The 25,937-nt window shown below is 43.0% G+C and overlaps 1 protein-coding gene across 2 annotated transcripts in view; it reads right to left on the bottom strand.

Moving 5' to 3' along the window:
- ANKFY1 (ankyrin repeat and FYVE domain containing 1) overlaps positions 1-22,923 on the bottom strand; it is a 32,240-nt gene extending 9,317 nt beyond the window's left edge. The window contains exons 1-17 of one of the 2 annotated variants that reach the window (XM_041463592.1): positions 22,803-22,923; positions 17,907-18,099; positions 16,263-16,381; positions 13,788-13,923; positions 12,217-12,340; positions 10,960-11,109; positions 10,306-10,471; positions 8,062-8,266; positions 7,252-7,320; positions 6,324-6,523; positions 5,810-5,907; positions 5,199-5,424; positions 4,141-4,239; positions 3,628-3,781; positions 2,574-2,742; positions 1,255-1,373; positions 755-911 (exon numbers count right to left, since the gene is read on the bottom strand). In XM_041463592.1, coding sequence (XP_041319526.1) covers positions 755-911; positions 1,255-1,373; positions 2,574-2,742; positions 3,628-3,781; positions 4,141-4,239; positions 5,199-5,424; positions 5,810-5,907; positions 6,324-6,523; positions 7,252-7,320; positions 8,062-8,266; positions 10,306-10,471; positions 10,960-11,109; positions 12,217-12,340; positions 13,788-13,923; positions 16,263-16,381; positions 17,907-18,099; positions 22,803-22,812 — 2,394 coding nt within the window. In that variant the 5' untranslated portion in view covers positions 22,813-22,923. Of the gene's footprint in view, positions 1-754; positions 912-1,254; positions 1,374-2,573; positions 2,743-3,627; positions 3,782-4,140; positions 4,240-5,198; positions 5,425-5,809; positions 5,908-6,323; positions 6,524-7,251; positions 7,321-8,061; positions 8,267-10,305; positions 10,472-10,959; positions 11,110-12,216; positions 12,341-13,787; positions 13,924-15,918; positions 16,001-16,262; positions 16,382-17,906; positions 18,100-22,802 lie in introns of those variants that run through there. The other variant, XM_041463594.1, reaches the window with a different exon arrangement.
- Between the last annotated feature and the right edge of the window lie 3,014 nt (positions 22,924-25,937).

Here is a 25,937-nt window from a genome sequence, read left to right as displayed (position 1 = left end):
AGGTTGACCTCAATCCTGTGCTGTACAGCCTTTTAAATAGTTCACCATAACATCTCCCATTTAGTCAGTCATTTTGGGAGCAGAGATTAGCATTCAAATTTAATAGCAAAGTCAGCTGAGGTGTTTAAACATTTGTTTGCATCAAGCAGCAGTTTACACCCAAGGCTGCTTTGTGACTGTGTTCTGTGATTCATTTGAATGTCACTTTCAACAGCATCAGGACCTAGAAATGTTATCCATTCATTTCTTTTGTTGTTATTTATAAAGCTTCTGTTTAAGGATTACTGTGTAATCAAAAATGAAGTGTAACTCATACTTACATCACCTCAGTTTACTCAATAACAGAAGACATTTCCCAACATACTAACAAAGCAGAGTATTCCGGAGTTTTACACTGTAAATGGTTTAATGATTAATTGCAGCTGTGCTCCTGGCTTTAATTCACACTAGGGACAGGAGACACTGTATCCCACTGTCCCATGAGAAAACTAACATTGCAGTAAGTTTTCTGTATCATTTTCCTTCAGCACAGCTTCCTGAATTAACCACCATATGGGCAGATAAGCACCAGGTGTGGTAAAAAGGGACAGGAGAGAAAGCAGAGCTGCATCCAGTCATTGCACTGGCTCAGCTCTAAGAGCAAGATTTTCTCTTCTCTATCATGCAAAATACACAGATGAGAGTAAAGTTTGTTTTCAGTACGCTGGAGGAAAAGAATTTACTTTTAAAAATTGTGCATGATTTGTCCACACACCTGAGCATTGACATTGGCACCAAACTCCAGAAGGCACTGGATCACCTCCTCAAGTCCCCAGCAGGCTGCCAAGTGCAGGGGTGTCTGTCCATCATGGGCTTCCTCTTCTCCTTCTCCATTTGGGCCTGGCTTTCTGGGACTATTGACATCACATCCACTACAACAAACACAGTGCAGTCAATTCATTATGTTTAATCCAGATTGAAACTGCTTCAATAAAGGTCACAGAAAAGATTACAGGAGCTGATCCAGCGACTGCTGACACTTTCCACAAAAGCACAAGTTCCTGGTTTTGGTTTGATGCTTGTCATCAAGAACATGATGCTATTACAGATAAGAGAATGTGTCTTTAGGATTGGTCAGAATTCCCTAAGTGTCACCCACCCAGAAAAAGCCTAAGGAAGCACAGTTGTTACTGATTTAAGAGAGCATTCAATTAATTTATGCCAGGAACACCCTACATGCATGTTAGAAGGTTTGTATTTGGGAAGGGTTCTGACCTGCGGATCAGGAAGCAAGCAATCTGTTCACTGTTCTCATCAATAGCTCTGTGGAGAAGAGTTTGTGAGCAGCCACTTGGTCCTGACCCCCAACATGTTGCATCACAGCCATGCCTGACCTGGAAAGAAAAGCCCAATGAGACAATGAAGGCTTTTTTCCAACAGGCTCCAACTATAGTCACTGACTAATGTTTCTGGAACATTATCCCCTAGAAGTAAAACTTGAGACTTGAGCTTTAAAACTTGAAACTTGAGCCTTGTCTATTCTTGTGACAGTCACTGAATTTCAGGAAGCTATTTTGAAGTCTTCCAGACCAATACTTTATTAGTTAACTGTGTAATCCTTAATTAGGTGGTATTTATTAACAAATCAAATATTTGTCCATATACTTTGATAGACAGATCTAAAGCAGTTTGGACTAGTTACCTCACTTTCAGCAATGACAAGCACCTACAGTGATCAAGCAGCACCAGCAGATATTGCCTTTGAAGGTCTGGCCCAGTTCCCTGCTTTCTCAGACATTCAGCTAAACAGAGAGAGTTTTTCCCAGGAACTGTATTGCTAATATTTGTATTCTTCAACTAGAGAACCACATACTTGAGCAATGTGGCACTTAAGACTTGTTCTACTCCACTTGACAAACTATTGACAAGGTTTAAAGATGAGTACTTAAGAGCGTTGACTCCATAAAAAAGTGTTGACCAGCACAGTCAAGAGCAGCTACAAAACACATTTCTCACGTCACTAGCAGAGTTTTTAAATAGTTGCCTCTAGCAGACAATTGGACAAAGCTTTCAAGTAACTTCCTTATGAAAAAGACACAAGGAGGTCTACTTGTGTCTCCTAGGAAATCTCCTGCTGTATCACCCATGCCTGAAAGTAAACAGTCTTTAAAGTAAATATAAGCCTTTAAAGTCCTTCTTGGCTCAATTTTAACATGCAATAAAAAGCAGAACATACACTAAAGCATAAAATAAGTATTCAGTTTTATTCAGAAAGCTGATCATTACACAAGCTGTGTATGCTACAGACTGATCTAAGCAGATCCTTACTCCATCCAGATCAAGAATCCAGCAGCAGAATATATATAGAATATAGATTTTCAATAAAGTGGCTGCCAGATATTTGGTTATGCAGACTACAGTATTTATAAGATTTGTGCAGTAAAGAGGAATTTCTGGTGAAGAAAAGACCTCCAGAAATTAGTAATATTGGACCAGTCTGTTCTCTTCATGCATTGAGTTTGCTTTTGCTGATGAAGACTTTTGCTGCTAGCAAGATGAACAAAATTGAGACTAAAGCCAACTGACATTCTTACCAGAGTTGATGCAATGTCTTCCAGGTTGTTTTCCAAGGCGAGCCATAAGGGAGGGTTTCCTTTCTCATCGGGCACAGACATGTCTGCTCCCCTGGTACAAATGGCATCCACCACGAGTGGGAGCTGGTTTTGGATGGCCAGCTGTAGGGCTGTCTGTCCATCCTGGGTCCTGCAGCAGGGACACTTCCAAGTGTTACAGATGCATTATAAAGTTCAGTGACAGCACTTCACTGGCAAAGCCAAGAATTAACTCCTCTCATGTGTATTTTTGCTGTGGTAAGACCTTCACAAACACACCATGTATTTCATCACAGCTCTGTAGTCTACCTTTCTTTTCCCAAGTGATTGATTTCTACAGTTGGAAAAACAAGTTAGTTGTCTTTAGCTCAGAGACATTCAATTCCTTCAGTGCAGCCATTATTTGAACAGAGTTCTTTCTGAGCCAGCCTGCTGCCACAGAAGCAAACAGCTTTGTCTCCAACATGGCAACACTTCAAGCAACAGTCAAATACCAACTGTTAAAAAGTTGAAGTCAGAACAGCAGCATCAGGCAGTTTGTACCCATGACATTCATTACAGTACAGCTTGCCAAATTTAACAGACAGCCTGTCAGTCATGTAAGCAGACAAATGTTCTGTTAAGTCTAATGTAAGTTGTCTAGGAGATAGGCAAATTTATCAGACTCCTGTTGCTGGATCTGTATCTAATTATTTTAGATGGTAGCAAACAGCTTCTAACAAGCTGGAAAATGCATGAGACAACAGAAGTTCAGTGTCTCTAGGACTTTAGTCTGCTACAGAGGAAGCTGTTTTACCTAGAATTAAGTGGCACCTCCTTCTGCAGCCTCAAAAGGAGGTACTGATGAATGCAGCTATACCTAGGTCCAAGTTAAGGTATGTAATCCCTCAGCCATAACTAGTGCCACAAAACAGTGCCAAACATATAACCATGTGTAAATCAGATCTGAAGCAAATCTCAAGCCATTACACAAAGGCAGTCAGCACCTGCTCCTAAATACATATACAGGTGAGAGTTGTATCAGTTAGGACCTTACCTGACGTTTATATCTGCCTGATGTTCCAGCAGGAAGAGGGCACTCTTACTGTCCTGTCTCTGGATGGCCATGTGCAGGAGTGTCTGTCCATCTGACATGGTGTCATTGATGGATGCCCCAGATCCAAGCAGCTGAGCTGCTATTGTGTGCATGCCTGAACAGATCAAGCTCATTAGCATTTTAATTTCAGTTCTATAAAACAGACATACTAAGACTAATAGAATGAAGTTAATGTGCACAGACAATACAGTGATCTGATATGAAAACTACCAGGGAGTTCACAGAGGAAGAATTCCACTAAAGTGCAAGTACAGTTCTGGGCAGAAGCCATAGGACTAGAAATCTTTCACTAAGTCATATGTGAACACTAATTTTAAAATATGAAGAACCATCTAAAGCTCTCCTTGACAACTCCTCCCCAGCAGCACAAGACAGAACATGAACACACAGCAGCTGTTTTATCTTTAGGAAAATCTTGTTCACATTGTAGCTTCACATCCTGAAGGCACATACCTGTCCAAAGAGCCAATCCCAGCACAGTCTGGTCTCTCGAGTCCTTTAGACTGAAGTCAGGAATAATTTGCAAGTTGTTGGTAGCATGAAGAGCATTAGCTACAAGAAAGCATAAGGAATTAGGGCATTCTTGTTCTTGACCTGCAGTCACACACTGAAAGCTGCAGCAGCAATGTCACATTTTGAGCTAGGCTGTTCCTTTAGCAGTCAGTTTGTAAGATCTGAGCAAAGTACCTTCAGCTTCCCTGATGTGACACTGCCTAGGATTCAGACCATATTGCCACTACTGACTGATCTTAATACATATACCAAGAAAATACTGTTCTAGCTAAGAGGTTTAACCTGTCCCTCTCTAGCTGCAATTCCAAATGGAGTGGCATATACAAAGCTGTGAGAATGAAGAGTGGAGACTCCACAATATGGTGGAGCCTGGGATGGGCAATATTTACCCCAGTTCACCTACTGGGATGGGCAATATTTACCCCAGTTCACCTACTGGGATGGGCAATATTTACCCCAGTTTGCCTAGTTCCTTCTAAATCCCACTTATGGTAGGAGACAAAATTGGCCCTACTTCAGTTGTCAAATTCCCTTCCTGCTGCTAAAAAGAAGCTGAGTAGTAGCATTTAATGAACGCATCTGTTGGTATTTGAGCACTCAAGTCTCAACTCTACTATAATACCATCATTGCTCTTTATGAAGTCCTCTTACTAAGGAGTTGAGGCAGCGGAAGTCTCACCACAGAAAAATGCCTTTATCCAAAATTGATTCCAGCATTCACCTGAAGCAAATGCTTTGAAGCCATCTCAGTTGTAATAAAACACAAGACTAACTGTTCAAGTCCATTATCTACAGTGGAGAATTTACAAACAGACAAAATAATTTTCTAGTTTTAACAAGCAGATGATTTGAGTTTAAGACTAGTCAGCCAGTCTTACCAATTGCTATACTTAAACACTGTTTACAGGAAGATATGCTTTCTTAGTAATTTGTCAAAGCAGCTGGGATGCCATCCTGACACACCAATTCACTGCAGCATCAACACTCAGGACACCTACCTTTTTGTTCTAGGATGACTGACACCACATCTGGGTGATTGTAAGCAATAGCCATGTGAAGGGGAGTTTGCAGATGAACATTCTCTGCTGATGGAGGAGCAGGTGCATCCTTCTGCCCAAGCACTGCTTCTGCTGTCTGGATGTTGGGATTGGCTCCTTGCTGCAGGAGTTCTGCTGTCAGGTTTGCTAGGCCATGCCTGCAGGCTGTGTGCAGTGGGGTTTCTCCCTTTAATAAACAAGGTGCTGGGTTAACAGCTTGAGATATGAAGAGAAGCAGCTTTTAAACTATTAAAACTACAAGAGCTGGTGTGAAGAGTTTCACTCCTAGTAGCTGAAGCTCGTTAGGAGTTCCAAACTACATGAGTTAGCTTCTACTAAGGATTTTATTACACCAGACACTGCAGTAAGTGCTAAAAGCATGTTAACAACTGGTGATTCTGCAAGAACAGTGCCACAAGAATGCAAGTGGCCACTAGTAAATACCTGAAAACATGCAAAGGTTCACAAAGTGCTCCAAGTTGCTTTAAGCTGTGGTTTAGCTATAAGAAATCTCTACTATCTTATTTTTGAAGAGAAGTAAGGAAACTTTCAGACTAAGTTTCTGCTTTTACCCATTTGTTTTGGTGGTTGACTTTTGCTCCATGAGTCGCTAGGAAGAGAGAAGCTGCCTCATTTCCTGCACCAGCTGCTCTCTGAAGCAAGCAGTTTCCTAAAGAAAAACCATGAACACTGTTATTCCAACCACACTTTGATACTAACAAGTGTGCTAACACCTTCCCCACTACCTTACAACATTACACTTTGAAGTCAACAAGGAAAACCCTTGGGACTAGGGTTACTAGTAGCCCCCTTCCAACTGTCACATGCACTTCCATTGAGTGATTACACATCTTGAAATTGTGAAGAGGGTATTAGAACCTGGCACTGAGCCCAGATTTTCTGTCACATCCTGCAAGTCCACCTCAGTTTGTCAGTGCACCAGCTCTGGATAAAGCAACTACCACCTAGCATTTATCATGGAGCAACTGCTGCTGAAACCTCATGCAGTTCCTCCAAGTGCAGTCAGCATTAAGCAATTAACACACAAGCCTTCCACCTCCAATGAAATACAAACCTCTGGTTTACCTGTTACTGTGTCTGGAGCATCTGTATTGCTGCCTCGCTGGATCAACCTTGCTGCAAAACTGTTCTCATCAAATGAGGTTCCATTCACAACAGGGGCATCCTCAAAAGGGTTCACAGACTGATCAGATGATACAGTGATATACTGGACTGCAAGCCACAGAGCTGTGCTTCCTTCATGATCCTTCAGCTCCAAGTCTAGTCTAAAAATAAGAGTTAGTGTCCCCCAATTTATACCTCAAAAAGTGGTTCCCCAACTCAACTGAAGTTCCAAGTGTCTGAACAGCTACACTAGCTCATCTCATACCTCTCTCACAACTTTTGCTTGCCAAAAAGCCTACTGTAGCTCCAGTTACTTCAAACAATTTGTGAATACTATGAAACAAGCACAGCACCTTTTAGTGACTACTAGATTCAAGCTCATTGCTCCTAGGGAAGTGTAGAACCCCTGGCAGATTTGGGCTCCTACTAAGTGTAACAAAGAGGCAAATTCCCTTGAGTAAGCCATGTACAAGAACTGCAAATTCAGCTGCAATGAAACTGAGTCAAATGAAGTCTTCTGCTTCACCACCCTAAGAAGTCACCTCTAAGCAGAACCCAAGCTGAACTCAAGAATATATTGAGATATTTCAAGAATGTTATTACTCCTTTTAGCTCCACTACAAATCAACCTTCACATCTGGAATCATTTCAGCCTCTTTGAAAAACACAGAGATGCAGTTTGCTGCTTTTTTATGGTAGGGCAAAAATTTACACGGCTTCTGATATGGTTTTAGCATCTCCACTTATGCAAAGCCTTCACACTTTTGCATCCTAAGTTCTTACTAGTCTTATTATAAGGCAAAAAGGCACAGAAGAGTTGTTAAATCAGCTTTCACATCTTCACTGTACAAGGTAACCTCAGTGCATTTTACATTCATGTGAGACTTACTGCTTGCACTGCAGGAGCTGGCTGAACACAGGCTCATTCCTGACCACAATGGACACATGTAACGGGGTCCTGTAATTGGAGCAGAGAACAGTCACAGCAGGAATAAGTGAGACACTTCAGACTTTGGCCCCAGTCACCAATGTGCCCCTAGAGAACTACAGGCTTTCATCTCTGCTTAAAGGAGAAGGGCACAAGCACTTCTTAAAAGAAAGAGGAATCTAAACTTTTAGTGAACATGATTTCAATTAATTTGGTAGTAAGGAACTCATTAATGTAAGAAGTAACTTTAAAGGAAGAAGCACAACAGCTTCACCTAGCAGAATTGTGCAGCTGATACATTCCAAGTCTTATATATTATTTTATCAACTTCCTTGCCAGCCTAACCTAACCTGTGAAAAAACTTACAGGCCCTACACTTCAGACAAACACACTGCAGAAACTGGCATTTTTTGAGAACACTTTGGTTTCCCTGACAGCTTCAGGTATACTATTTGTCATCTTAGTTAGCTTTTACCATTCAGTGATTCAATAAAGCAAATTTAACTGTGTGCCATGTGTTCTAACACTATCAACTCACCCCAGCTTTCTGTAGCTGGGCTATGTTTAATTTGCCATGACAAGGTACCATTCAGCCTGCACAGCTTTCTACTTTGAGTGCTACCAACAGGTCTCAAATTGGTTAAATGAGCTCCTGCTTCCAGCATCAGCTGTACTTTGCTGAAAGACCTGAACAGGTTCTTAGGAGGCTGCATCTGATCTCCACAGCATTGTTTGTCACACTGGCAGCACTTCACTTCCCTCAGTATTTACCTGCCTTTGTTGTCTTGCATGTTTGGATTGGCTCCTGCCTGCAGGAGGGACTGTGCAATCTGTGCCATCTCTGCCATGACATCTGGTGAGTGCTTCTTGGGGCTGTAGGATGCCACAAGGTGCAGAGGAGTCTCCTGGTCTCCCAGTGTAGCAGCATTCACACGGGCACCATTTTTAATGAGAAAGTTTGCAGCAAATTTATCTCCTTTTGTGAAACAAAACAAGGCTATTAATGAATACGTGGAACCTATATATTTTATACTCCAGGAAACAGGTACACATGACTTCACTCCATACCATACATTCATTCCAACACAAGTGTCTGCTCCTACAATGCCTCAGCAACAGGCAACTTCAACAATGCTTCAAGGCAAAGTCAGGATTAAAATATTTCACAACAAGCGCCTGGAAAAAGTGATTTGCCCACAGGTTACCTGTGACTCAAGTTCTCACACCAGCTTACTGTTATGGAGATACTGACTTTGCTTGCTCCTCTATCAAGATACATCCATTGTTGCTTTAATAAAACATTGGGCAAACTGTGCTACTAAACACACAAATATCTTTTGAACAAAAGGTACTATTCCAAGGCACTAGACAAAAGTTTCCAATTCAAGTCAGTCTGTTGAGTCTTACTACATAAACAAGTAATAACACTGCCCTTGCTCTTGGAAATTCAGGACCTCATATAAATACAGGGTAAAGGCTTTAGCAGTGCAGACCCACCATGCACAGCATTCCCAAAAACTCCTTGATTAGACCCACTTCAATACATGAAACCTTGAATTTGAAACACCAATGCAAAGAATAACTTCAGGAAAATACTAGCTCCCCTTGCTTCAAAGGCTATTTTGCAGAGACATATTCACATTTTGCTTGGCATGAATGCAAGACTGGAGAACAAAGAACAGTGTTTCAATCTATATTGCTGGATTATCTCTGCCAACAAAAACAAAAGTCCCATTTTCTGATTTCCATATCAGACATTCCCCCAACTTTTCAGTGATCATAAGTAGTAAGAATCATGTGGCAAGTGCAGACAATTTGCTTTAGCTCCATTTCCAGAACATGTGATTGTTAACTGTGATTAATTCACTGAAGCTGTGGTTACTGAAAAGCAAGTGTTCATTCTCAGAGCTCTAGCTCAGACTGAAAGCAGACATCAGAACTAGAGACAAATGCCAGTGTCAAGAATGAAGAGCAGCCTGCTGGAAATTCAGTGTTTTATAGGGCTGCAGCCATCACACACTGACCTATGCCTACAATGCCTCCTACTCCTGCAGCTGAAGTCTCACACACCGGATCAGATGCCAGGGATTACCCTGTTCAGACATGTAAGAGATTAATTCAAATTTTGTGAGCTTAAAATATAGCTCCCAACTTCTTCCTTTACTTCTGGAGTCCGAGACAGTCTGGTGCTAGAAATAAACTTTCTGGAACAGAGCTGCCAAAGACATTGCAGAAATAACAAGCAGCACAAGGTGTTTGCTGCAGATTTTTACCACACTTTGACCACAGGCCAAGATGCTGCTGATCCAAACCCTTCAGAGTACTGTGGCCATGGCAACCAGAACCTGCTGTGCTCTAGTTCTCATAAGATGCCTTTTCCACTCTAAGGTGGAGAACAGCTCAATATAATCATGTAGTTGTACTCAGACTCCACTCTGACAACTGCACTGGAGCTTTGAAAATATTTAGGCTGGACAGAGGTACCTCCACTTGCTCCTCATCTTCTTTCAGTCAGATTTTCCTCTTCTGAAACTGCTGTGCAGTAGAAGGGACTATTAACCATATCTCAAAGAAGCATATGCTGCATTCAACCCAAGTCTAGGAAAAGTCTTCATCTTTGTGACCCTTATGTTGTGGTGCTCAATTCAACTATTTGTCAGAAAGAATACTGTCAAATTAGAATATTCCCAGTGTCTCCCTGTATTTCTTCTTTTAACAGGCAATGTTATACTAGATTGCACCTGGATATCACACAGCATAAATGTCCCCAGCCAGCAGACTGGTTCTCAGATCTCAAATATTAGTCTGTTTGTTTTTATTTAAAAAAAAAAAAACAAAAAAAAAAAAAAAAAAAAAAAAAAAAAAAAGAAAACAGGACAAAGTTCATACTTCACTACAATTTTCTAACTGCAATGTCAACTACAACATGACACAGGAATAGACTTTGGTAACTTCCAGTTATTCCACACTGGGAATAACTGGAAGTTACCAAAGCTTCATATCCCACTTACTTACCTCTCTGGATGGCTTTATGGAGCAGACTCCAGCCTCTCTTGTCTGCCCTGTCTACATCAGCCTTGTAGTTGACCAGCGTAGTTGCAATACTCTCCAACCTTTGGGCCAGGGCTAGATCCAGAGCAAGATCTCCATTGTGATCCAATTCATTGAGCTTCCCAGGAAGCTGCAACACAAACACAACCAACTGGCATTAAAAGTATTTGAATAATTATTCCCTGCCCTTTGCTGGGGTGCTTATTTGCTAGTTGTTTGGAGTTTTCATCCAAGCAGAATATACACCTGTTACTTCAGCTTTCAACAGAAAAGCTGTTCAAGGAAATTATTCTTACTAAACTGCCATGAAGCAGCAAAATTGTCTATTACAACCACTCAGCTTTAAATGGGCATAGCAATATCAGGTAATGGATTTTATTGGATATATTCTGTTGCATGCAAGATGTTTTAAGCATTATGAATCACTTCTAAATTATGTCCTCATGCAGCTAGTGCTAGATAGATCTCCATTACAGACACAGAAGTAGCTGTGGCAATGCTAAACATGCAAATAAGAATTAGTGACAAAAATCACTAACAAGGGTCAGACTGGTACTTGGGAACCAGTTACTTGAAATACCAAATTCTAGAAGATAGATCAAGTCAGTCTCACTATACCTGAGAATCCATTTCAATAAGATACAAAAAGACTACATCTTCTCTCTCAACTTTAATGGCCTTATGCAAAGGATATTCTGTCTTTGACTTGAACATTTTATACAATAGCTGAGCACTCATGCTGCTGAAGTCTTCTTTACGCAAGTCATCCTAGGAGCAATTAAAAAAGAGAAGGGTAAGCAACACTCCTGTTTTATTCATGGACAAGGCATTGCACAATGTAATTCTGAAGTTCACAAAAAAAGTTCAATTTTGATAACATTTTGACAAGAACAATTCCAGATAGTCTTTTAAGATTAGGAAGAAACAATCGGGAAGTTTTAAATCTTACATTTTAGTTTCAAGATCAGTTAGTGAAATTTTTATTTCTTTTTGTCTACAGACATGGAAAAGTAGCATTTTAATGCTACTATGGTGTATTTCTTAAGTCTGACAAAAAGTCCTACAACTGTTGAAGACTGATTAATATAATTATGAATAAAAGTAAACAAAAGCTTAGGAATAAAAAGATCCTAGGTCTGAGTTAGTGCCCATTTCACTAAACAGAAGCAACTCCATTTCCAGGTAGAGGTAAGCATCAAAAGTTAGGAATCAAGAAGAAAGAAAAGAGTTAAAACTGCTGACCCACAGGTTCACAAATAATTTTTTTATATATTAACATATCAAAACACTTCCCTCTGCCTTTGAATTAGCCAAGGAAAGAAACCTCCACATCTAGAGTATGCATTTTAGATTTAGAATAACCTAAAGCCTCCCTCAAATCCACTGCTGACAAGTCTTATTTTAGAGGCTAATTCATTACTCAGGTAATCAAACTTTCTTCAAAATAAGAGATCAGAGCAAGTGAAACTTCCAGGGTGGTTGCAAGACTGGCTGCCTCTCCCTTCATTAAAGAAGATAAATATCCCTGGCTACCATGAACTATTTTTAGAAGTAAAAGCAGGTCTGGGATTTGTGATCTGTATAGACAGAGACCAACTATGGATGAACTTATAAACACTTTGAAGCCCAGATTTGATAAACAACCCTCTTGTTTATTAGGAGACATTTAGGAAACTGAGACACTTTGTACAGTGAAGTACTTTCAATGAACAGAACAAGCCTTCAGGCAGAAGTGACTCCCCCCACCAAGACATTCTCAAGACAACTGACCAACTAACCGAGGTTAGACAGTGTGGTAAGGTAAGCAAAATCCTACCACTGAGTTTCTATAATGTGCAAACATTTCTCATCTTGCTTCCTCGTGCCAGGACTCACCCAGTGGCTAGCAATGATCTCAGCACAGTAGTTGAGGAGTGTGCTGGCACTGAGCTCCTCAGCAGTCTGATAGAAACGGATGCAGTTCCTGACATTAACGAGTGACATCACTCCTTTTTCACATCTGTCAAAACAGGAAAGCCAGTGGTCAGTAATCAAAAAGCTTTACTTAGTTACTGTCCCATGCTGTAACGGAGTCCTAACACTCTTTTTCATAGATGTTGGCAGAATATGGCATGGACTTGCTTTACTAGAAGGCTGAACTGCACAAACATACTTTCATCAGCAGCCCTAGAAGACACCTCCCCTAAGAGCAGGCTTCTATCAGAATCCACCCAGCCAAGGTCCCGTGATAACACCACACTTCAGGAGTCTGCAAGCAGAGATCCACCCCAGTTCTCCCAAGGGCACAAACTGCACTTCATTCACTGCCATGAAGTAGGGAAGATGTACTACAGTGATCACAAGCAGGGGCTGTTGAGGTTGGATATTAGGAAAAACGTCTTCACTGCAAGGGTAGTCAGGCACTGGCACAGGCTGGCAGGGGTGGAGCCACCATCCCTGCTGTGTACATGTGGCACCTGGGGATATGGTCAATGATGGACTTGGCAGTGCTGGCTGTTGGCCACTCTATCTTAGTGGTCTTCTCCAGCCTAAACAATTCCATTATTCAGTCATTCTATACCTACATAAACATCTTGTGATTATGAATGGCATCCTACACATGGACCTGTCACTGGACTACTGTGACCAGACAACTGCTAAGTTCACAGTGCAACATAAGGGCAGCTTTCAGGCTGGTACAAGGCTTGAAGCCGTTTTAGCCTTGGCCTTACAGATTTCAACTTCTCTGGTCAGAACACTTGACAGCAATTTAGTTGCTTCACATTGAAGGCACACAAATCACAGCTTCTGAATGTCATGTACTGCTACAGACATCCCTTGGGCAAAGGATTATTCTATCAAAGGATACTTTGACTAAATTGAAGGCTTTGAAGTCGTACAACACTTGACGAGGTTTCAATTTGTACATTCAGGCTTCTCACCAACTCTAAATGGTTTAGAACACACTAAAGAGTTCAAGATTAACAACCTAGCCCCTAGTGCCACAGTGTAATCATAGTCTCAGACTGTGAAAGCATCATACTGTTACACTAGCCTTGTTTCTGAAGAAAGGTTGCACAAGATGCACAGAAGTTACAAAAATTTCACCTGTGCCACTTTAATACTGCAAACTAATTGCCATTGATTCATCCTAGCATTTTCTAAAAATTCCTTTCTTGCAACTCTCCTGAACCTGATGCTATCCTACTGATCTCCTCTCAACACCAGATTAGGGTTATTAGTTTGGCTGGGAGAAGAACTGAAAAGTAAACATAAAACCTATGAGAAGTCTCCCACAGTTTCACTTTAGTGCAATGCTTCATTTCCCCTGATAAAATGAATGACACGCTGTTTTATTAAAAGCTCAGGACTTTGAAAAAGCATAATTTTATCCTATTGCCAGCAGCTATCATCCTATTTCTGTTCAAACAAGGTTTAAGAGTTGAAGTCTATTTACTAAGACTCACCTTTCCCTAAGCAGCTGGAGCTGAAATTTATTGGCTAATTTCATGAGCTCTGTCAAGAAGATATCATCTTCTCTTAGCTCAAGTTCATCTGTGTAGATCCAGCGCAGCATTGCCATGGTTACCTCTGGGTCAGCATCTGGTACAGGGAGCAACAGGATTAATAAAATACTTAAAAACAATCACCTATCCTAGCAGTTGCTATTCCTTTGACTTCTAAAAGTCACAGCTACCATAAAAAGATAGTCTTGTTTTGAAACTGTGCTTTGTTCAAAATGTCAGAATGGGTGAAATTGGTCAGAAGTTGAAATGAGTAACAGTGCTGGCACCAAGCAGGAAAACCTTCTTGCACTGTGACACTGTGCAGAATGCAGGGAGCCCTATAACATCTATCTGCTACACCAACGTTGCATACTTAGGGGCTCTTATAAAGTCCTTGGTCCCTCACATATGGCCTAATGCACATCCACACCTGACAAGCAAAAAGCCCCTTTTTAATTTAATAGCCATATGTTATTAACTGCTGCATTCCAACAAAGGTACTTACACCTTGTTACAGTTTGGTAGTAACTACAAAACACTTCAAACTGCTGGTAGCCATTTCTAGGAGAAGTGCAAAAAAGCCAATTTAAGAAGCTGGGTTAGATCTCAGGTCTTTACAAGACTGATCACAAACTGATGTTTTTACACAGTGGGAAAACCAGAAAATCACACCAGGGGACACTACACAAGCCCAGTGGCCAAGGACCTTAGTCACTCACTCACAATTAAAATGACAATCCATCTTAGAAGGATGTAGGTAAGAATAACTTCAGAAAATCAGATCAATTTCAACAGAAATACCACTCATTTAAAAAATTGACCTTAGTCCTTTGAGCTGTTTTGTTCTTTAAAAAAATATTTTGAATTAAAAATCTTAAAGAACCTGAAATACCCATCCTAAAACATCTCCTTTAGATGGAGGACTGCCCCAGATTATCTGCAGAGTAGTAGAAGTACTTGGCATGCAGACTGCCTCTCAGGAATCACAAGGTTTTAGTAAGATAAGTATTTTTTGCCAAACTCAAAGCAATCAGAAAGCCTACTTGAGATGTACTATCAGCTCTGCCTTGGCAGAGGTAAGAGAGCATTTTCTCCCTCTCAATAAGAGAACATGTGTTCATCTCTTTCTATTCTTTTAAAGATTAGAAAATTCTACAGATTACATGAACTCTAAAAGCGCTCAATCTCAAATGCTGCCTGCATTCTGAAGATAAAATTCAGGCAATCTTAGCCTGCAAATTCTTAAGAGAACCCCTTAAGAAAACAATTTGCAGGGAACAGCTTGTTTCTTGCTCCAGCTACTTCATAAGCCAATCCTTGTGCCATTTATCAATTTTTTTTTAATCAATAATGCAACTTTACAGTGGAAAGTATCATTTACTAGCATGTATTTAAGCAGTGTTTGCTTTGTTAAACATGTAAGACTGCAGTTACATTCGAGATTCTCAGAATAGCTTAGATGTGGAGCTAGAAATGCTTTGGACTGCCACTTGTAATGACACTACAATTAACATAAGAGCTTTTTAGTAATAATTTTTGTTAGCACAGCACTCGGTTTCAAAACTCCTTGGCATCTGTTTTCTTGTGGCTGCAGAAAGATCCACCAATCGTGCTGCAAGGAAGCCTGTGATGTCCCATAAAACCAGCTTGCTGTGACTTGCTACTTTCCAGTTTGTCTGCACTTAGAATTCACTATAAGATTAAGAGCAGAACATGAAGCCAATGCTTAATATTCAACATGCCAGTCAGCAAGCCTGCTTAACTTCATATCTGGTTTTACTGCTCACAAATCAATTGTAACAAGGCTCTCCTACACTGTTAAGTACAGAAAAGCCTTTTGAGAGGTTCAATCTGCAGAAGCACTGCCCAGTGTAAGCACATGCAAGAAACAGCTACAATAGAACAAAACGCTCATGTAGAAGATGGTCTGTTAGAAAACTTCTCTTCCTCACCTGTTTTTACAAAGGTATCAAAGTGCCAAAGCAAACAATTTCAATAACACATCAGTACTTGCATTCACTTCCCACACACACTGTGTTAACAAGCAGCAAGGTATTTCCATGACACGCTTCAGAGAAATTATGCACACTACCTCAAAAAGCCCTGTCCTTCCTCAAAAAGGAAGAAGTCAAGCTCCTCCATATAGATTTGTTTTTCATTATGTTTAGTTGACTCTAGAAAAGACAAACAGGCCACCAATCTCAACCCCTGTTTGTTAAAGAGAAAGAAGGCAGGTTATTGATTTAACTACCACTAACACCCAGTTCACAAGCTCACTACCGCTCTTCAAAGAGAGCTCGATAATCAAGAGATTAAGCACCACTTTTACTGGACAGCAGGAGACTGAAAGGCACTTAAGTAACCATCTCTCAACAGGCCCTTTCACAAGTCACCCTAAAGACAACTGAGGCATCACATTACTCAGCAGCGACTGACCTGACAGATCCAGCTCCTCTGTTGAGGCAAGGTTGGCAAGACTCCATGTATCGCTGCGCGCCGCCAAGACAAATTTGTGAGCACGGATGTGCTTGTCCCCAACGATGGTCTTCAGATCACTGAGAGGAGAGAGGAGAAAAAAACACAAACATGTTTTATGCTGACTTCTCCTGCACTTAGGTATATGTAGATTCAGCATCTCCACAGTATCTAGGGCCGGGTATCCACATTCAGCTTCAAGTTGTTGGAGACATTAAAACACAATTGGTTAAGTAGAACATGTTGTCAAATGACAATTCATATTCTGCTAGGGAGATATGCAATGAGTCATTCACATTCCAAGTGCTTGCTTGGGTTTGGTTTTTTAAACCATTTCAGAATAAACAGCAAGGGAATTTTTGTAGAAGTTAGGAAAAGCCAACAATCTTGAAGTTAAATATTTATGTCACAGTGTCCATGCTAATACTGTCAGCTGAGCACCAATGCTTTCAGGCAAGACCAGCAAGAGAACAATGCTGTTTGACAGGAGTCTGAGTGCAAGGCAGAATCCCCAGCTCCCAGGAGACCAGCTGTCAAAACACCCATTTCATCCTGACCCTTTACACCAGGCTATCCGCCGCAGTTAGAAAATACTTGCCCTGCTCATTTTGAAATCCCATGGCTTGCAAATGTTCTAACTGTGTAGGTGTGCTTTCCAGACCATTTTCCAAATCAAAGCACTGCTATAAACTACAGCACACAGAGAGAAGTTACTTAATGAAACCTGCACTGGGACCTGCTACCTTTCTCATTCTGTGGTATGTAGGTCCTTTGAGACAACTATTCAATGCCTTTAAAGCTAAGAACCTGAACAAAAATTATGTGCTCCAACTCTTCTGACATGTACTACCTAACAAATCTTTTACCCACCAGGCTACAGGAAGTTCTTGCAGGCACAGGTCCTTTTCTCAGGGAGACTCATGAAGAGATGCTGGTGCAAGGAAATTTTAGCTAACATAGATTTTCCCTTACATGACTAAACTCCTTTATTATACTGGCATTGCTTTCAGTAACAGCAAAGAAATTGATGAATATTGTAGTAGTCTCAGAACTTAATCAGCTCAGGGATCTAGAATATGGAAGGGATCCTTAGTGTGCCTATGGAAAGGAAACTATTAACCATAATTTTGTGTTGAGATTCAAAAATACAGTGTATCACTAAGTCTCATATATGACTAATACAACCAGACAAGTGAAATTATTCAGGCTTTTTCCACACACAACAGGAATACAGAACTGAAAATGTTTTAGAACAAAGCTGTTCAAGAAAGGAACAGTTTTTGCAGACACATTGTGTAATTAATCCATCAACTAAGTATGGTTCCGTTCAAAACTCCTTCTCTTCAAAGCGAGCTTTGCTGCTGACAGTGACTGTGGTTAGTTTTCTCTGAACTTGTCTGAGATGAATTTCTGCTTAGAGCTCTCAGTTCAAGAACTGAATTCAGTATGCCACGACCTTAGCATGCTCTTCCATCTACAACTGCAACTCAGGATTCTATTCACACCCAGCAGCAAAGAATTTTCCTTGTCTAAGACCAGGACCTAGTGCAGTCAACAAAACCAAAGGCTCCTGTAATTCCCCTTTCCCAGCGAGGGACCCCTTACCTGTACTGCTCCTGCTGGTAGAGTTCAGCTACGATGGCCAGAAGCCGACTGATGAAGGTGTCACTGGCATTGTCCTGGTTGGCCTCGACAGCCAGAAGGTTGCACCTCCTTTCTGTATCAACAAGTTTCTTCTGCAGCTTCACGTACTCCTGGCGGAGGAGCATCAGGTGCTTTTCCAGCTTGGCCACCTCCTCTGCAAGGCACACAGTGTTACTACAAGGTTGAGAGATGCACACCTCTGTTTGGGATCTGAGAGTAACTGCATCCTCAGACTGCACATGTTGTTTAATTACAACACTCCAAGGAGAGTCTCTCCTCTTCCAAATACCTGAGCATCTCATCCCCAATATTCAAACCTTCTATTCTGTATTTTCATAAATACATTGAAAAATCCTAACACAGTGATAAAAGCCACTTACAAACAAAGTTCTGAATTCTGTTTGGTCAGGTATGCTGTAAAGTTCCTAAAGCCATGGAGTCCATTTCTGTGGGAATTATGGTGGGGCAGAGGATGAAGTCTTTGGTTCTTACCCATTTTTTTCAGCCTAGTTAAGATGCTGTTTGACTTTTCAGCTGATACTTAAACCACAAGTGAGCATTAGATCAGCTGCTAAAGTACCCCAGAGTATTTAACTGACCTGTTTAGAACTGCTCAACCTGTCAGCTAAGAAACTCCCCAAAAACTGGCCAGAGTGGAAAAAAAATTATCCCCAGAATCTACATGCTAAATGTCAGTAAAAAGTATACAAAATTGCTTTCTGCTGGCACACTCCTCCACTGGAGGCACTCCACTGGTAAGGCATCACAAATGGAGTTAAGTCCATATTGGTTATTTCAGTTCAGGATCAGCAAAGCAACAGCACCTGGGAATCTGATCCTTGAACAGGTATTTCCATCCCATTGCAGAAGCCACTTTTCCACTACACTTTACTGGTCACTCCACAACATGTTAGGGTAAATCAACCCAGGCCATCTCTATGAAAAACCTCTACACTTCACTGCTGGAAGGAAACATCTGTACAGGTATTTAAAACCAATCCAACTTATGAGTGTTTATGGATTAGTTGCAAAAACTGTATGTTTGCTATTAATCACAGTGCTTCATTATCTTCCCCCTATCGTTAAGTTGATTTTTCAAGTAAGGGCAATCCCAAACCAGTCCTAAAATAAGAGGGGGCAGGGAGGATAAATTCAGACGCTAACCAGTGATTTTATGTGGGAAAGTTCCTACAAGATTACTCCCTACTAGCAAGGAATTCATATTTCAAAGACTTTTCCAAAATATTTACTAAACATCACTAGTACAAACAATGAGAAACTGAGCTCTGTTGATCACTGTTTTCTTCTTGCTCCTGTAATAAAGTTCAACAGTGCAGCTGACCCTGGCCTTGCTCTGACACAGGTCCCCAGGGCAGAGCATCAGTCTGTGGCTCTGCTGCAGACAGAACACCTTGTTTAGTCTGTCCACTACAGACCCTGCAGCAAATGCTTCTTCATAACTATCTTAACAACTATTGTAATGGATAAACAAAACGCAACACAACCCATTTTATTTTTCAATTAATACTACATAAGCAGGCTTGGCAGGTACTTCCATCAACAGCCTTTTTGTTAGCTTCATCCTTCAAAATTTCAGAGATACCACCTCCTTTGGGATACCTTTCTTTTTCTAATGAAATACACTCTGATTTCAGAATTGTGCCATCAGCACCACACCAAGCCTCAAGGAGGGTTTGAAACCCTGCTGTGGTCAGTCTTTCTGTGTGAAGATGAATGCAGTTTTGGTGTTCCCAGAACTAGAAGGATATGTCTCTTGAGCAACCACTCCTTCCTCTTTTCTCCACAAGGATAGTGTTGGGGGAACACAAAGCAAGTCCTACCATTACAGCAGGAGTCTGACAGGAGCCCAGAGCAAAGACACTGAGATATGCACCAAAAATTAGTGTATGAACAGCACCACTGTTTACCCAGTAAGATTTTTAGATGACATACAAATTCAAATGCTAGGAATAAGAAGCTGCCTAATGAAGCTCATTGCAGGCACCACAAGAATCCTGCATCTTCCAGCAGGATGGGAGTGCAAAGGTGGGAATAAAGAATTTGTACATCATAAATACTGTCATTTTCACTAGCTCCAAATTATCCTGAAATCCCTAGGATACAATGCAGAACTACCTTAAACCCCCAACCAGCAGTATCTGCAGCTTTGTGCAGGACCAACAATCCAGCTCATTACTGCTGCTTTCAGGGCAATCCCAGACAATCCCTACTAGCAGTGAAAGTACCTCAAAGAACCAAAGCTTTGAGAACTCTTGCTTTCAGACTGACACCATATGCTTCCTGCAAACTCAGGAATACTGAGCAGGTATTTGCTTACTGTATCAATTAAAAGAACTGTAAAATAAAAAAAAGTTTCTCTTATTCTACATGACAACCTGCACACATGTTGTGTAGTAGCTAGACTTCAGGACAGTATGTGATCTTACAGCACACTTCAAACGCACATTCAAAAGAGTTCCCAAGGTCCAGTTAATCAACATTTACAGCACAAGAGCAAAGGCTCAGTTTTCCCTATTAACTGCTCACTTAAAGACTGAACAAATAAAAGGCACAATTACTGCAGGCACACACACACACACACACTTAATGATGGTTCTTGCCTCAAGACACTGAAAGGACAGGCTTAGTCAGATACCAGTAAGCCTCTGGCTAAACAGCAATCCCAATGCCTCAGTGAGGAGGATGCCCAGGTTCAGCACAGTGGAAAACACAAAATGCCTCTTCTTCTGAGCCACAGTCCAGGTAAATAAGAGTAGTTTTTGTTAACAGCTTTCTGGCAGACTGATCAGTATCTCATGAACTGGCAGAAGTTCATATCCCATATTTAAGGCTTTGAAGAGGATTTCAGGAAAGGCTACTGTCATTTTCTTATTAGGAGAATGCACAGAAGTACTCGGGAGCAAATAGGTGAATGCAAATGGGGAGGCAAAAGGCAATGAGGAGACAGACAGCACATATCAAAAATTAGAGGGAGGCTCTAGTGGAACCCATCACACAGCCCATTCCACCCATCAAAAGCAGTCTCAGAAGCCATACAGACAAACTTTGTTTCCTTACAAAGTGGACCTGAGTGAAATATTTCAGAAAACCAAATTATTTCCTTACCCCCCCACTGCTCCACATTCAGACCCTTATCTCCCCAAGGATGTACAAGCACTGCTTTCTTGTTCCTCCTCACTTTTGCATACTTTGATCTTTACCATGCCAAAGCTCTACAGCTACTGCTTTACACTCAAGCATTAATGCAACAATTCTTACCCATGCCTGCATGTAAACCTCCTGAATTAGCAGTACAGAACCCAGAAATTACACATTAAAATGTTCAATCTCTAGGTAGCAATTGCAATAAATCTGATGCAGGATTTTTCTAGAAAGAGGCAACACTTCCTTATGAGAAAAAGCACTTGGCTTCTGAGCTAATAACCACGATTTGACAAGTTCCCTTCCTTAACAGGCTTTCACTTTTCAGCTGACTCAAGAGTAGCTTCTAACTAAAAAAGTGGGGCTGCAGGTAGGTACCGTGTTTGCAGGGACAAAATGAGCCCCTCTTCCAACACAACCTAAGGAACTGAGAAGGGTGACAACTCCAGCTTGCTATTCCTGTTCACACAGGATCATTCATTGGTCATGTGCTTTTTTTTCTCCAGCCAAAAGATCAGAGAATTACTTAAGGCAGGGAAGAATCTCTGAGAAGTACAGATTGTCTGAAACAGGGCTTGTTTGTATCAGCTGCAGGTTAATTCTGCAAAGGAGGACCCTGAGCCAGAGCCTCACATCCTTGAGGGTCTCTTTAGGGAAAGTTTCATTACCTGAAGCCAACTTGGATATCTAAAGCCCTTCAGAAATGGGTCACCAAGGCTTAAAACCAAGCATAAGAGGCTGGTCAGCTAAATATGCAGCAGTGGTACTTCAGCATACAAGAAGTTAGGCATTCCTCTAAGGACTTATCAAACCAGCTTGACTACAGCATCCTCTCAGCTGATGCATCCCAGTCCAGCAGCATCTGCTCCATCTTACTCAATATTCTACAAGTGCTCCTAAAATTCCACCACTGCCCAGGAGCTGCACTTCAAGAGTTGAAGGCTCTGCTTTCACGACTCTAACTTCATTTCCTTTGGAACTTGGAGCATTTTAGCTCCGTTTGCACACTCCGTTTCCTCCAAGAAAAAGAGGAAGCTTGTCTTGCAGAAACGAGTAGAACTGTAAAAATCCAAGCGGTTTTTATTTTTGGGTTTTTTTTTTTTTCCAAATCCCTTTAGGTTAAATTAATTTGAATGGTGCAACTGCCACTCTTCAAGCAAAACAGCAGCACTCCAGGAGCCTTGCAAAGCTCACCTGAGCCTGACAAAAGGGCTCCGGCACAAGTGACCGGGAGGCTGCAGCACAGGCCGCCCGCCCTGCCCCAGGGAAAGCCGCCGCCCGGGGCGCCCCGGGCAGGCACGCCGGGATGAGCCCCCGGACGGCCCCGGGATGAGCCCCACGACACGGGCCGGAGCCCCCTGCGGCCCCGCCCGACCCACCGCCTGCGGGGAGGGGTCGGCGGGATGTCCTGGCCGGCTCCCGGCTCCCACCGCCCACGGCCACGCCAAGCGCCCTCCTGAGAGGCAAAGCCGCCCGCGCCAGGCCGGCCCCGCCCGGGGGTGTCCGCCCGCGGCCCCCGCCATCTCCCGCTCACCTCGGGGGCGGCCCGCCCCGCCAGCCGCAGGCAGGGCGGAGCCCGTCCCGCACGGGAGAGCGGCGGGAGCCTCACACTGCGGCGCCCCGGGAGCGGCAGAGGCCCCCGGCTGCCGCGGTCCCCGGCCCCGCCCGGCCCCTCACCCGGGTTCCCCCCCTCACCTTCCGCCATGTTGGCTCCGGCGCCGCAGCTCTCGCGAGAGCCGCCGCCCGCCCCGGCGCCAGAGCGCGGAGGTCTCGCGAGAGCCGCGCAACAGCGCCGCCACCGGCCGCGCTGCTGGGACGGTCCCGCTCGCTCCGCGATATCCCGCCTTATCCCGCCTTTTCCCGAGTTATCCCGCCTTCTCCGCGTTACCCCTCCTTCTCCCCGTGATCCCGCCTTCTCCCGCATTATGCCTCTTCCCGAGTTATCCCGCCTTCTCTCGAGTTATCCCGCCTTCTCCCCGTTATCCCGCCTTCTCCCGCTCCCCTCCGCCGGCACCGGCAGCCGGCTGGCGGCCGGCCAGCCCCGGTCCCTCCGGCCGGGTGGAGCCGCCCCGGGGTGCGCTTCCCGCTCGGAGGAGCCGCCCGGTGATCCCGGCCGGGGCGCTGGGCTGGCGGGGAACAGCGAGGCGGGGACTGGCACGGCTGGGGAGCGCTGGAAAAGCCGCCCGGCAGCGGGGGACGCTCCGCTGTGCATCGCCTCCGCTCGCCTGCCGCGGGAGCGCCCTCGGCCCCGCCAGCGCCCGCACGGCTGCAGGAGCCGCGGCCGGGGGCTTCGGGCGCCAGCGCTCCTCGCCACTTCAGGTCCTGCTTTCCTTTCAGAGCCAACAGTCCTGGACGCGGAATCTGTGCCCCCCGGACACTGGATTGGTGCCCGGTGGGTGAATGGTTGAAGTCGGCAGGCAATGAGCAAGTACCAGTAAGAGGATCATTTTCCCAGCCACGTGTACAACACAGCTGCCCCCTCGGCTGTTGCTGTTGTTCATCATCGCTCCTGCTTAGATGCAACTGAAATGCCAAATACTCGATGCTGGTCCCACAGCAAATTTGTTGCTTGCTTTGAGGAGCAACTTTCAGTTAGACGTTTGAAGACTTTATGAACAGTATTGTTTTACAGACATAATTTTTTTCTGGACTCCACCATGAAGTGACCTTTGAAAAGTTGCTCTGCATCATATTTATTTTGTTGTTGGATACAACAGCAAATCCAGAGCTGGGCCCAGGAAGGCCACAGAGTGTAGTTTTCTAGACATACCATGAAATAACCTGTCTCATTTTGCACAGCTTGATGACAGCTGTGTATGACTTTGCTGTATAGCAAATTACCCCACTGCTCATGGTGCTATTGATCCTCTTGAGGAACTGCGAGGAAGCAAGTTATTGCTCCCTGATCAGATTTAGTTTAATTTCACAGTAACAGGCATCAGATTTCAAACCACTGCTATGTTTTGCATCAAGGGAGGTGTAATCTCCTCTGGGGATTTGCCTGGGCAGGAAGCTGTCTCTCTAAACCCCAACCAGCTTCTGATTCGGTTTAGAATCACTCGTGCTTCTTCTGAAGGGACTCGTGTTGCTGCTCTGTGTGCAGTGATGGCACTGCACCAAGAGCAGTGCACCAGATGGCACAGACACAGTGGAGTCCACCCCACATCGGCCTCCCAAAGCCCAAAATACATTTCTAATCACTTCAGAATTCATGTGCTCTGCTTATTGATCATCTCGTTCCAATAAGTGTTTTCAAGCATTGCAGCAGAGGGAATTTTAGAGTGACAGTTGATAGTCCTGAGTTTTAGGGATCTTCTCTGGTGCAGCAGGGAGAAATAGAAGAAAGCAATTAAGATGGCCACACTAGTTAGACATTCGTTACTATTTGATGCTTTTTCTTTTCCCCCAGTGACGCAGAGATATCTGGAATGCAGGGCAAATTCCCTGTGTTTGGGCAAAAATCAGCTCAAACTCTCAGCCAGGACAACAAACCCCATGAGAACCCACAGTGATAACTGAGCACCCTGCACAAACCAAACCAGATACAAAGTCTTGCTACAAGAAAAACTAAGGAATGCTGGTTTACTTCCTTGTTCACCAGGAATCCTCATACTACGTGTCAATCCTGCAGCTCCTCAGTCGTGTTCCCATCTGGTTTTATCACTAACAGCTTTCCACCAGTGACCCTTTCAGTGTGGAGCAGGAACAAAGAGCTAAATGTGATCACAGAAAATTGAAATAGGCCATTTCCTTGCCTGCCAAAGGCTTCCTACAACCTGGACACTTGGCTCCAGACCCTGAGCTGCCTCTTTCATTCAGTCACTGGGCATTAGCCATACCTGCAGCTCGTAGATCTTAGCAGTATCCCACGGTAACACTCCTCCCTGGGGAGTACCTGGGTCAGGTGGGATCACAAACCATCTGGGTAAGCCAAATGTATATCTGAATTTACAGAGGGGAATGAGCAGTGCTGTGGAATTCCCAGTTCTTCCATACCACTGAAGCAAGACAAACATTTCCAGGCCTACCCCCCCTAAAGATCAAAGCAGCAATTCTGGAAAGCATAGACATAAAGCTTTGAACCATTTTGTGAATTTACAGGTGAGTCTGTGAGTACTGTATGTGGTACTTTGGAAGATAAAAGAGAGACCACTCTTGAACTTGAGGAAAGCAGCAAATACCTGGAATTGCTTCAGTTCTAGACACACTGTGGAAATTGAAAAGGAAGGTCAGCCTGTGGGGGAGTAAGTCCATTGGTAGGTTTAATAAGATCAGCTTTTTTCCAGTTTTTTTTTTTAATGGAAAGAATGACACCATGCCACTGAAATTCTGCAGTCCCAACTTTAAGTGGAAAAGGGGAGTCAGCTGATAGGAAAGAAACCTTCTCTGAAGACCTTTTGGACAAGTGCTCCAACAGGAACTCAAATCACCTCTGGTGTCTGGGGGATTAAGTACTGCATGCACCTGCCTGGCTGCAGTAGCAGCCTAGCCATCTAAAAGCAAATATAACTAATGATTTCACAAAAAAAATCATTTCCAAATATGTAAATATATATATATCAAACATACCTGTTTATCTAAACCACCCACAGGAGGAAGTAGTACCCTTCCCTCTAAGTCTTCTTACATTAAATGCCTTTTTGTCCTCTAGGGCTGCCTTGCCTGTAAAAACTGTCACCTCCTTCCAACCCAGCCCCCCTCACAACACCTGCAATATGTGCCTTTCAACATGTGCATGTTGCACAGCAACATAAAATGAAGTCCAGCCAGCCAAATAGGACTGAAGGCTTCTTAAAAGTTGACTCTTTGACACTGGAACTCTTGATTTAT

Source organism: Pyrgilauda ruficollis, unplaced genomic scaffold (assembly GCF_017590135.1).
Source record: "Pyrgilauda ruficollis isolate IOZ18807 unplaced genomic scaffold, ASM1759013v1 scaffold168, whole genome shotgun sequence".
Classification (NCBI taxonomy): Eukaryota; Metazoa; Chordata; class Aves; order Passeriformes; family Passeridae; genus Pyrgilauda; species Pyrgilauda ruficollis.
This window is presented reverse-complemented; position numbering and strand designations above follow the sequence as displayed.